Source organism: Nelusetta ayraudi, unplaced genomic scaffold, assembly GCF_046127955.1.
Source record: "Nelusetta ayraudi isolate G7.1 ecotype Tasmania unplaced genomic scaffold, CSIRO-AGI_Nayr_v1 ptg000004l, whole genome shotgun sequence".
In the NCBI taxonomy this organism is placed as follows: Eukaryota; Metazoa; Chordata; class Actinopteri; order Tetraodontiformes; family Monacanthidae; genus Nelusetta; species Nelusetta ayraudi.
Window position 1 is genome coordinate 5,456,851 of NW_027466054.1, and position 12,534 is coordinate 5,469,384.

General features: G+C 44.0%; 1 protein-coding gene across 2 annotated transcripts in view; it reads right to left on the reverse strand.

Annotated features, from left to right (window-relative positions):
• Positions 1-10,787, reverse strand: part of zcchc7 (zinc finger, CCHC domain containing 7) — a 43,233-nt gene extending 32,446 nt beyond the window's left edge. The window contains exons 1-3 of one of the 2 annotated variants that reach the window (XM_076030387.1): positions 10,708-10,787; positions 6,949-7,563; positions 6,057-6,288 (exon numbers count right to left, since the gene is read on the reverse strand). In XM_076030387.1, coding sequence (XP_075886502.1) covers positions 6,057-6,288; positions 6,949-7,449 — 733 coding nt within the window. In that variant the 5' untranslated portion in view covers positions 7,450-7,563; positions 10,708-10,787. Of the gene's footprint in view, positions 1-6,056; positions 6,289-6,948; positions 7,564-10,485; positions 10,530-10,707 lie in introns of those variants that run through there. The other variant, XM_076030389.1, reaches the window with a different exon arrangement.
• Between the last annotated feature and the right edge of the window lie 1,747 nt (positions 10,788-12,534).

The window sequence follows — 12,534 nt, forward strand, 5'->3', positions numbered from 1 at the left end:
ATTAAGGTTTCATCGCGCTGAAGTTTAATTTAATCATACATGAGAGTGCGGCGGCACGTGTGTTTTCTGTGCAGGAGTCTTATCCTTGTAGCTGCAGGGCACAATGTCTGCTGCGGGTCTCTGTAGAGGAGAGATTCCAGCTCTCAGTGGGATATCCTGGTTAAATAAAGGTTAAAGAAGAAGGCTGAGACTCCCACCCCTCACCTCTCCGCTCCTCCTTCACACGCACACACACACACACTGACTAAACTACTGGGACACTGGGTCTCCAGTTTATTACCCTTTCCTTCAGGCTACAGCTACCAAAAAAACACACGAGGTTGCTCGTTTTGGCAAACAGAAGAAATAATAATAAAATTAAAAAATGAAGTCAATTTTAATCCGGCACCTTCACCTTTTACAAAGCCCTGATAATGAAAATAAAAATCCATCCAATAAAAAAAAAAATCAAAGGGCCGCAGCTCAATGGGGTGACGTGGAAACGACACCATGTTGAAAACTATTTCATTTACCATCACATTCTTTCTCCATTCAGAACTAAAGACGGTGAAACTTTGCTCCAGTGGGGCAGGGCACGGTTATTGGGCTCACCTCAGGCGTGGTGAGGCCGACAACGACTGAGGCACACACACACACACACACACACACACACACACACACACACACACAAACAGACTTTAGTCATTAGCGCACACCTTCACACTCCAACAAACATAACACCTTCACTTTCATTCTTAAATGCTCTCTCATTTTCACTACTAAAAAAATTAGAGGGTGACCCCACGTCAGCCGTCGTTATTAAGAGTTTCAGTTGGGGCCAAAACATACGTATGAAAAGGAAAAGGAAAAAAAAAAAAATCAAATCAACAGAAGGACCTTGGCCTCCAACACAGTGAGCCGGCTGCGTGCGCGCGAGTTCAATTTACGGGATTGTATTTAAATGCTACGCCTCGTTCAGAATAAAACAGCCACACTAATACAAATGAGCACCTGCAGCCGCAACCGCAGATGTCTGTGGGTGTTTTTTCAGTCAAAGTTTCCACGAAAAAAAAAAATAGAGAAAATTTTCATAGATTATTTTTTACAACGAGGACTTTCAGACAGGATGGCTTGCTCTTTGCAGATGCAGAGAGACGCCGTGTAAAAATAAACTTGCGTCGGCGCAAAGAAAAAACATATTTGTTGATCGGCGGCGGCGGCAGCAGCAGCACCTGTATAGTCACATTACAATTTTTATATTTCAACGTGCTGATTCAGTTTCGCACCAACTGAAAAAAACTTCAGTTCAGTTCAGGTCAGTTCCTATTAAATTGGAGCTTTAAATAAAGTGTCTTCCATACGACTGAAAATCAGAATCAGGGCCAGAAAAGTGGGAGTAGGGAACGCGTTTCTTTTTCTATCTTTCTTTCTTCCAGAGCCGTGACGTTCCCTGTTGCCTAGTCAGATTTGACACTGACAGAGTGCCGCCGTGGTAGAACCATCCTGAGATCTTAGCCCGGAGACGTGGCGGCTCTGGCCAACAGCAGAACCGTGGCCGATCCTTTTCAAGGCCTGTCTCATCCTGTTTAGCTTAGCTGCTCTCATCTCACTCCTCGTCTTGACGCTGAGCTCAGCCGTGCCTCCGCACACATTTCTCCGGCCGTTAAAACATTTTTAAAGAATCAAGCGCTGCGCTCGAACACGGTCGGACCTCGTTTTCGACAACTGCGACACTGCTGTTTTTTTTTTCAAGTAGATCATTTCAGAGCAACAGTCGTCAACCGATGAAATTAAGTCGACGCTAGATCCAGACGCAGTGAGTAAGGGGAGCAAAAACACCATGAAGATAGAAAGCGGAGCGGGTGTTGGATATTCTTAGTAAAATAGCTTTTAGCATGAATGAGAGTGAAGTTTGAAAAAATAAAAAATAAAAAAATAACCACAAGCCCGGCACCATTCCAACACACTTATTTGATCGTTTCAGTCGATGTTGATGAGTACAATTGGGTTGAATATTTGGGACGCAGTGACACACAGATACAGAGACATTTTTTTTTTTTTTTTTGCATTTTCATTTCTCAAATAAAAAGAAGCTTTACAGTAATATGAGGCACAAGCAGCGGCTGACGTTCACCGTATTTAAATGGTGCGTCGGGGTTTCAGCTCTGTCACACCGTTTTGCTCATAGTAGGCCTCCGCGCTCGTCTCGTGCACTTTGCATAGATCTCTGTTAAAAATGGATAACGGAACACAAACTGTGGCACGGTGAATTCATTGCGTCTGTGCGCACGCGTGTGTGTGCGTTGCCTGTTCAAACACACTGTGTGGTAGCGTGGGTGTGGCGTTACACCTCGCGTGGCACTGGGCAGCCAAGATAAGAGCTGATCCTATCCATGCCTCCCTTCTGCAGTGCCCGCACGCCCGCCCACACACACACAAAGACACACACACACACACACACACCAGCGACACAACAGCCCCACACCTAGTCCTACAGCGGCCATCGTAGCCATTGTAATCTCATTTTGTAATCCGCCGCTGTGAAACACATAGAGAAGCCAACTAAATCCATATTTCTCCGTGTTCCTACCATGTATTGGCATGTGCGTTAAGACAGGACAGCCTCACTTTCACAATGGCTGCGGCTGCAGGATATAAACGGCAGGCCCCCAGCGGGGTGTTGAGGGGGTCGGCGCTGATCATTCACACAAGGAACAAACTGAAGGAAAACGCTGAACTTTACATCGACGCTTTGAAAAAACAAAAAACAAACAACAACAACTTTTTTTCGTCGTGTGCATCGGTGTGCCGAGGAAAACGGAGGCGAGAGGAGCTTACCTTCGACCGCTGTGAGAAAGCGCTAACCTTTAGGGACAGGGCACACCGACGCACTCCCCTGTTTCACATTTTAAGACTTTGAGCGAGAAGCCCACACACCCGCAGACCCACACGCACACACACACACACACACACACACACACACACACACACTCTGATGTGATCGGCCACCCCGATAGCCAGCCAGAGCCGACGCTCTAAGCCTCAAACAAAGTTTGGTGTGCACTGACCAAGACCGTGGGGACAAAAAAAGGGGTTTGGGGGGGGGGGGGGGGGCAGGTGGAGGGGTAGGCGGGGGGCAAGGCAAGAAAAAAAAAAAGTGTGACCACTGAGTGGAAGTTTAACCACTTATGATTCAAGTTTAGCTTGAGCACACCCCCGCCTACAGGCCGGGCTAATTCCTCCGCCTCTGCGAGTGTGAGGGACACTGCGCAGGACTTTGGGAGGCTCGGCTTTCTCTCTCTTGTTCCGTGTGGCTGCGGCTGCTGCTGCTGCTGCTGCTGCTGCTGCTGCTGCTGCTTGCACGGCTGCCGGACAGGAAGCCGCCCCCCTCCCCCACCATCCCCCAAACCGGTTCATCCCCCTTCTCTCCTCTATCTTTTCTATTTATGCTCATCCCAGCGTCCTCGGCACATCCGCCCACCGAGGGCTGCCCACTGTACAGACAGGTGACCCGTGCTGTGTGAGCGTCACCATGTCCGCGATAAAAAACCATTAGATGGCCGGCGATCGGGTCGGACCTTTCTTCAGCCAGCGAACACAGGGTGGTTGGGGAGGTGAGAGGATTTAATTCCTGTGCGGTGAAGAGGAGAGAGAAAGACTGAGGGCGGCGCAGGCGGTTCCGAGATGGGGTTCGGGGGCGTATATGAATATTGTTCGTCACCGCTGTGCACACCAGGCCGCCTCTTTTTGTGAACAAAGATCAAGTTCTGCACAGCCCATCTAACGTAGATGTACCTGTTTTATGGTTTATATATGACTTTACAAGCAACGATGTAAGAGATCATTTCAATTTTTTCTGCTTCATCTTTTGAGTTGAAAGTGCTTCTCATCGGTTTCTTTAAATGAAAAAATTAAAGGGCAGGTGATAAAAAAATATATATATATATCGGAATTGGTCAGTGTTGGCCATCAATCCTGCACCATTACGACTAGGTGATCCAGAGACAGTGTCACTTAAAGTTATAATTATTTTATACTCCTTGGTTGTTTGTGTACCAAGTATAATGAAGGTGAGAAGGATTGATTTCATATGACAAAAAAATATTTCAAAAGAAACATATTTTTGGATTACAAACTATTTTTGTATTGTGAAGTTAAGAAAATTACAATTCAATACAGTCAATTTTTCTTTCTTTCAATCTTTTAGCTTTTTATATATCGATGCAAATTAACTACTGAACAGCTGTCGCTCAAGAATCACTTTTCCTTTCATTTGTGAAATGCATCACTAAATTAAAAAAAATAAATAAATAAATATATATATATATATATATACTCACAAAAAAAGGGTTGCCAGTGCTTCTTTGAGCAAATAGTCTTCTTAGACAACATCTTTGATGAAGCTATGATCAACACAAACAGCCCACTCCTCATATCAAACAGTGTGGGAGATCCAATCCTAATATTTTAAATCTGGTTTATTTATTAACCTTCTCTGTCGCTCCAGGCCTCAGACTGCGTGATCTAATGTAATCTAATAAACGCTTCACAAATATGTAAATTTATTTTCAAAAGATATTAATTATAAGAAATTAGAAGGCTGCTGGGGACGGTGGGCCTGTGTGACTGTCAGCTCTGCCCAACACTGAGGGCTTTCACTGGAGCAGAAATAACATTCATTTTAATCATTCATTCATTTTAAACACAACAAATATTTGAAGATTGTGACCGTGAAATGTTTTAGGGGTCATTTTTTTTTTTTTTTTTCAATGGCGAATTCCTCCATTCGACCCTTAAAAAAACAAGAACCTGCCAGTAGAATCAACTCTCCATTGTATCAGCCGTTTTAATCGCCATTTGCGAAAATGAATAGACCGCTGCCATTCCATCGCGAGCACACGCTGTTTACTCAAAACACGCTCGGAAATCCCGTGCAGTGTCAAATTAGCTTCCAGCTCAAGGCTACGGAGGCATGACCCTCAAATTTCCTTGCTTTCAATTCCTTTTATTATATATTTTCTCCCTTTCTGGCTAAACCCTCCCCCATATTCCTCCCACTTTAAGACCCTTTTCCTCACCACACCCATGACCCCCCATGTGCAGACATGGGGTCAAGCTCCAAAGATCACAGAGCGAAGCCAGACGAGAGGGAAAGAGAGAGAGAGGGAGAGAGAGAGGGAGAGAGAGAGGGGGGGGGGGGGGCCTAAAATCCTTCTTTCCTCCCCAAACCGGGCCAAAAACCCCAAGCCTTCCCACCAGCAGACACCCCCGCCACCCCCCCCCCCAGCTCAACCCCACCCCCCACCCAGTTGTGTGTAGAGGAAGCAGTGAGCACTCTTGCAGAAACATCAGCCCAGGGAAATTCAAATGAGGAAGAAACGGTGAGAGAGACACAGGGAGGAAGAGCGGGGAGGGGGGAGGAAGGGAGCACAATAGTGACAAAATAGGGGAGAAGAATGAGATGGGAGAGTGTTTGGTGGAGGGGCAGAAGAGGAGGAGGGAGGTGGGTGGGTGGGTGTAGGGGGAGGTGGGGGTGGGGGGGTCAGGAGAGGTTGCTGAGGCTGCAGGTTAAGATAATGTGCAGATCTGGAGAGATTTGCCGGGAACATTTTTATTCATTTTTTGATTACTCGCCGTCTCTCTGCAGCCCACGCCGCTCTCCTCCTGCCTCTTGCTCTGTGTGTGTGTGTGTGTGTGTGTGTGTTTGTTTGTTTGTTTTTGGCATTAGTGTTATGACTGTCGGCACGCGCACCGCGCGCATGCACGCATTCTGATTAGAGCGGGAATATTTTAGAGTGCTCGCACGTCGCGCAGGCTCCGGCGCACATATCAATACATGATGCGGGCAAACATGCTTCAAGATGCATCGGGGAAGCCAGCCTACGAATTTGTGAAACGCGCGGGCGGAGGACGGCCTGCGCGTGTGCACACGCACAGTTTCGCGGCGCAGACAATCACACCGGCTCCTTATCAATGTGCTGCAGGTAGATTAAGACGGGGCCCCGACTGAATCGCACAAAAGGACAAATCCCCTACTTTGCGCAAAACAAAGGGGCGAAAGCAGAGCAGAGTCCCACCTGAACCGCTGACGCACACTCCCTCCAGGTTGAGCGAGATGGACTGGTCCCCGTCCTGATTCTCCCGGCCCAGGATCATCCAGTTCTCCAGGCCGTCCGAGTCGGACGAGTCGGGATCGTCAGAAGCCTCCGACGAAACGGACTTGGAGTCGGACTCTTCCCATTCGGACTCCGAGCTGCTGGAGTCTGAGGTCACCGACACAATCGCAGCCATCTTCTTTTTCTGCATTCCCTTGGTGAAAAAGCACGAGTTTAACATAGATTAGATAGACAGATAGATTTCTTGTATCCGATTACATTTTTGCATCAGAATACAGTGTTGGTGTTGGTGGTCCCTCCCTTTATCAACCCACTAATATCTTTTGTATCCTGCCCAACGGTTCATTCAAGACATTTTCTATTACACAGTGCTGACTTTGTTTTTAACTTTTGGAATGAAAAGATGTCTTGGTATGTATTTAATGAAATAGCAATGCATCAGGTTTGTTATGAATGACTTCAATTTGTTCATTGGCCAACAATTTAAAGTTATACCATTACTGTACAAAATAAATCCAGACAAAATTGCAATACAATTGGCAATGAATACTGGGGGTTGGTTCCAAGCTTGCCTCGAGTAGTGAAATGCAAATGATAGTCAAAGTAGAATGGAACCTTTGCAAAATCAGCTGTGTGAAAGGGCCTGCGGCGCTCAACAGATTGACAACGTTTTTATTGTGGGACAGCAAGATTTTATAGCTGCTTTACAGCTGCCATGTGAAATTGCACTGACACACTCATCTACCATATAGCCATGAAGTCGCTGTGGTATAGCTGGACTTCATTTGGAACATTGCTCTAGATAAATGACGGTTCTTTTAGCAGCTGAGGAAACTCCCAGTCCCATTCATACCTGTGGAGCTGGGGTGGAGGTCTGCGGCCGCTGTGCCCTTTGACCTTTTGAAGCACACACTCCTGCATCGTCAGCAGAGGTGTCACTGTCGGAGATGGAGATGATGTCAGGGCCGGAGTCGATCACGATGACTTCCTCGAGGAACGACGATGGCTTCCGGACGCTGGGTTGGATTTTTCTCTTTTTCTCGCCTTTGCTCTTCTCCCCCTTTTTCGCCAGAGGCGGCTGAGGCTGCCTGATGTCCGGCGACGACGGCCGACTGTCTTTGGTGCGTTCCTTTCCTCCGTCATCTACAGGGGCCTTTTCGGTCACCTCCTGCTGGGCGCCGTCCTTTCCTTCCTCTTCGCCCAACTCCACCTCCTCCTCATCCCCGGGGTTTGAGTAGTGCAGCTGGCTGTAGAGGTGGAACTCCAGCTCACTGTTGACCTCTGACCCGTCCGAATCCCCATCATCCTCTTGATAAAGGTCGTCCTCCAGCTCCGCCCGATCTTGACAGTACATCACTCCAAAGGACGTGTCATGAACTCGCACGCATACAGACACCTCGTCAACTCATACACACAGTCTCACACACACACACACACACACACACAAAGAGGAATTCTGAGAAGCCAGCTGTAGGGATAAAAACAAAACCATGATATTTTATTACAATCAAGCCTTTACATATGTGAAATGTTTATTAACAAACACACTTATGGTGACAATAATTAAAAATGTGTGAAGATACCAAAATACAAATATAGATTTTTTTTTCTTAACACATTTCTTGATCTTCCATTGATATTTATATTGATATTTAAGAACAGCCAGTGGAAAAGCTGACTTCTATAAAGGCAGTGGGTTTTCTCAGCAGTACTGACCATTTCTAAGCATTTCATAGTGGTTTGTGTTCATTCTCAGAACTTTATTTTTATTTCTGGATTACACGAAAGTTTGCTTGTAGGATTACGTAATGAAAAATCAAACAAAAAGAAAAAGGAGTCCTCCAAAAAGCAACATGTTTAACTTTCTGCTAAAATGGTGCTATGTTTTACCTTCGGTGTCTTAGTAAAAGCAACAAAAAAAAGGCCCGATTTCCAGAACTTTGTGTAATGGGCATACAAAAAAAAACATTATAAACTTTTTATAGACCTTTCTTATGTCTGCTGAATTGATCAAACGCAAGAGACAAATCCTGTGACAAAAACAATTACGTAATATGTAACCTAACTGAGCGACATCAAATATCAAATTCAGAGCAGAATCATTTAGAAAGAATCCAGATTTAAACATTGTTTTATATCATGTCAGTTTTCAGTTCTGTCTCTTTTTTGTTAAATATATGCTGCACACCTCCAAATATTCAACAAAGGCCGATCCACATCTGGAGATCACATAAGCCAAACCATAACAGCGGGTGCATCATTACCGACATGGTTTCAAACGGTCAGTCACGTGCAGATTCATGTGTCAGTGATTAAGTGCAAGAGAACATGGAACCAGCATCAATTACAGGCAGGACACAGACTTTGGTCTCCTCCTCAAATCCATGAGGGCTTGTTAACGGAGTGGAGGGGGAAGACACAGATCAGCTGCGGATACAGCAGGCTGTTTTATGAAAGCTGACTTGGGCTCTGATTTAATCAGCTGTTGAGCGATGATGTCAACAAAACACTTTAAACAGACATCATTTAGAGCCCGCTTTCAATGTCTGCGTTACAAACTGTGAAATCACACACTCTGGGAAAACACTGAGGGTAATTTTTCAAATCTGTTGCTCTAAATCTCTCTCTCTCTCTCTCTCTCTCTAACACACACACATACACACACACACACGCACACACAGAGTGAACAGAGAGGGAGCACTGGCCCATTGCTCTGTCCAGTCCGGCGTGTCTGCGCCATGATGGCTGGAGATGATTGGCTCCCAGACCTCACATACTGCAGAAACGCCACGCTACATGGTCACCAGCCGGCCACCGGGGATTAAAGCGACAGAAAGAAGAGTCTTTCCGCCTGGCGGGGAAGATCAACAATTCTTCACTTTGCACAAGAGTCCTGTGGACCAAGAGTGGCCAAGTTTTTATAGCGCTAGAAAGTTGGAGTTATTGCTGCAGGTTCAAAACAGTCCTCTCGCAGAGCTGGTGTGTTCAAGCAATCTTCTAGTTCTCTGGTGCATCAGCTCATCGTCGCATCCGTTTAAGAGGGATAGAAATTGTCACCCTTACGTCTTAACGAGTCCATGTCCAGAAAATTACAGAAGCTTGATCTTTGCAAACATATAAATTAAGAATTATTTTTGAATTATTATTATTATATCACATGTGTGGCCCATTTACGAAAGACAACTCACTTTACCAGTGTTTTCTGACAGAAATATATGCCTCTAGCCTGTCAACTAGTATTATTATTATTATTATTATTATTGTTATTATTATTATGTGTGCTTAAACACTCACAAAGGACACTGAAATCTCTCCGAGCCAAGCCAGGCGTTTGTTCCCCTCTGGAGACCATCTCACGACCACCTTATTTTGTCATCTTCCAAACATGTGGAAGGTAGCACAACACAACAGTTTTAGCAAGAGGCAAAAACCACCAAACCATGAAAAACATAAAAATATGCCGTTTCAACATGGAGATGAGAATAGATTTTAGGAAACTTAATTGTGAAAGTTGCTCCACTGAAGTCCAAGAAACTGGGACATTAAAACTCCCTGGATAAATGGTCATTGCAAAACACATTATAATTCATAACAGACAAATTTGCAACCACTAATGGCACTCACAGCAAAAGAAAAAGAGAGAGCTTATTGGTAACACACAATTGTGTCAGTGATTCAAGTTTGGGAGCACCTGTTTTGACTTTACTGTGTTCTCAATTTATTCAAACCCGAAACACGCACCTATACATCTCACACAACCCCAAATGTTGTTTAGTTGAAACGTAGGAGGAACCTTCGCCACGATGAAATCAACAACGTTCTGCCTTAGCCCATGGTTGATGTGCCATTAAAATCTTGTACAAACAGTGTGTGTCAGGCTTGGAAAGCCAACGACAACAATGCATGTGACCATCTAATTTTTTTAAACTTACAAACGAAAGGCTGTCAATGTCCTTTAAACTGAAATGTGATTATGGAATATTTCGCCTCCGAAGCCAAAATGAGATCCTATCTGACTTTTTGGGGTCAACTCCTAATTCGACTCGTGTTGGTTAAAAAATAAACAGCGACACAGTTGCTTCACATGACGCAAACACGCATATCGATTCACAAGACCGAGACATGTTAAATATCTTTAAACACACATATATTAGGACATCAGCCGGATATATGTGCCAGTGACATTTTACTGTTGAGATCTAATGTCAAGCAAAATAGAAAGCACCTGACAATGCACTCTGATAGCTAAGGCTAGCAGCATGCTAACACGTTAGCAATAAATAACTCACTCTATTGGCTCTGTAAGAAGACAGCTTAGCGAATGGCCATATAACGGTGGCTGAAAGCGATAGAGGCGATCGAGAAAACGGCGCTGAGGTCAATCGCCGACTTTAAATCGTCCCTAGCGGAGTCCCTGGTCAGCATGGGTCCTTCTGTCTATCCACGTGCTTACAAGCAGCAGAGCAGCCGGTAGAATGTAAACAGTGAAGCACTTAGGTCACAAACACGCACGAAAGACAATAAGGGTTTTGGAATAAATGAGAAAATGGTCAAATGTATCCTTGTGTGCGTATGTCCAATACTTGAGTAGTGCCAATAAGCATTAACTTACCTTTGTTTAACAATATGCAGAAATTATAGTGGCAAGAAAATCTCCCCTATCACCGGCCACCCGGGGACGAGCGAACCACTTCCGGGTTCATCCGGGGAAAAAATTGTGGGCGTAGCGTAAAGTTTCCCTGCGTGCTGAGAAAGAGTTTCTGAATTGTTGAGACTTAGTATGACAATTTCAGAGCTGGTGTCGTACATTGTGTGACCAAATGATCTTGACTTAAAAAAATAATAATAATAATAATGAACTCATTATTTTTTTTTATTTGTTTTGTTTTACAGTCAGGCACTTACACAGACACTTTTATGGACTAGTGTAATAGTGTAATACGTATTTCCAGTCAGTATGTCGTTGGAAGGTGATACGAAACGTAATAACTGCTTTGTCGATATCGTGGTCTTGGGAAATTGATGGACTATCTTGTAACTTATACCCATAAAATATGACTCTTAGAGATGAAGGACAAACGTATCAGTCTTATATGTAATGTTAAAATGATTATATTGCCATTAAATAAAATTCCCAATCATATATGAATGTATATCTTAGAATAACTAGAAAAAGCAGCCGCTGTTTCACTGGCCCAGAAGGTGGATCTACTTTTGGTTTCATAATTTTACCCTGACATCTCACATCATGATTTAAGATCTGAGGTTGGACATGGGACTTTCATGTCTCTATTGCCACATTTTACAACAGAACTGTTAAACTATGAATACTGCAGTTCTGTAACAGACCCATATGATTATCATTACAATATAAAATTAAATTGTTTAAAAATGAACTATTTAAAATAAAATCAGTGAAGCGATTCTGTGTACCAGAACTGTGTACCATCAGCGGTTCTCTGTAAAGGTTGCATTTTATCTATTCAATCTATTTCTCTTCAAATGACCTCCCATTTTTTCTTTGATCTAAATAACTAGCCAAATGACTTTCAACAACTATGTGGATTACAGTTCCAGTTGAACCTTAATGTTAGGGTTAGGGTTAAAACCAAGTGTTATAGAGTTATAGATGAATGTTTAAAGTCTCCACAGAACACCCAGAAAATACATCAGTCTGAACAGGCAGATACAAAAGGTTTAATTATTGAAGTTGATGTTAGTTTTAAAGTGAGTTACTTCTTATGCATCACATCTCTTTCTGCAGACAAAAGATCGCTTACTGCATGACAGTATTTTCGAACATAGAGACTATTCTCAGTCTGATGGATGCTCGGCATTTGCACCCCCTCCTCAATAAGGCACAGATATTAGTTATAAAACGTACATGTGCACACTGGCTGTGTGTATGAATGTTTGAGTGACTTGTATGGACCTTCAGGCCTGTGCTATTATTACACGCTGATAGGAATGTAAATCTATATGTAAATGTAATTCAACAGACTGGCTATCGCCATCAGTCATATTTGTCACAAGTAGAATACAGCAAAATTATGCCAGCCGTGCTCTTATGTCGACCGGGTAACATTAACATCCATCTTTCCCGCTCCCGCTATATCATGAGAATAATAGTGAACTCAGGTATATCCTTTAGGCATCACAATCACAATGATAGTGAGTGAATGGCAGTATGATAGACAATCAGAGGGAGAATGCCATCTGATTCCAGAGGCTTCTCCATGCGTGTCAATGGGGGAAAGGCCATCGCAGAGTTGGATTATTCCTTTCAAAGGTTAGGCTGCTTCTCGTGTTTGAACACTCACTTTTAGTCTATATGTGAAACGAAGAGAGAGGTGGGGGAGAGAGAGAGGGTGAAAGAGAGAGAGAGGGTGAACGAGAGAGAGAGAGACAGAGAGAGAGAGAGAGAGAGAGAGAGAGATGC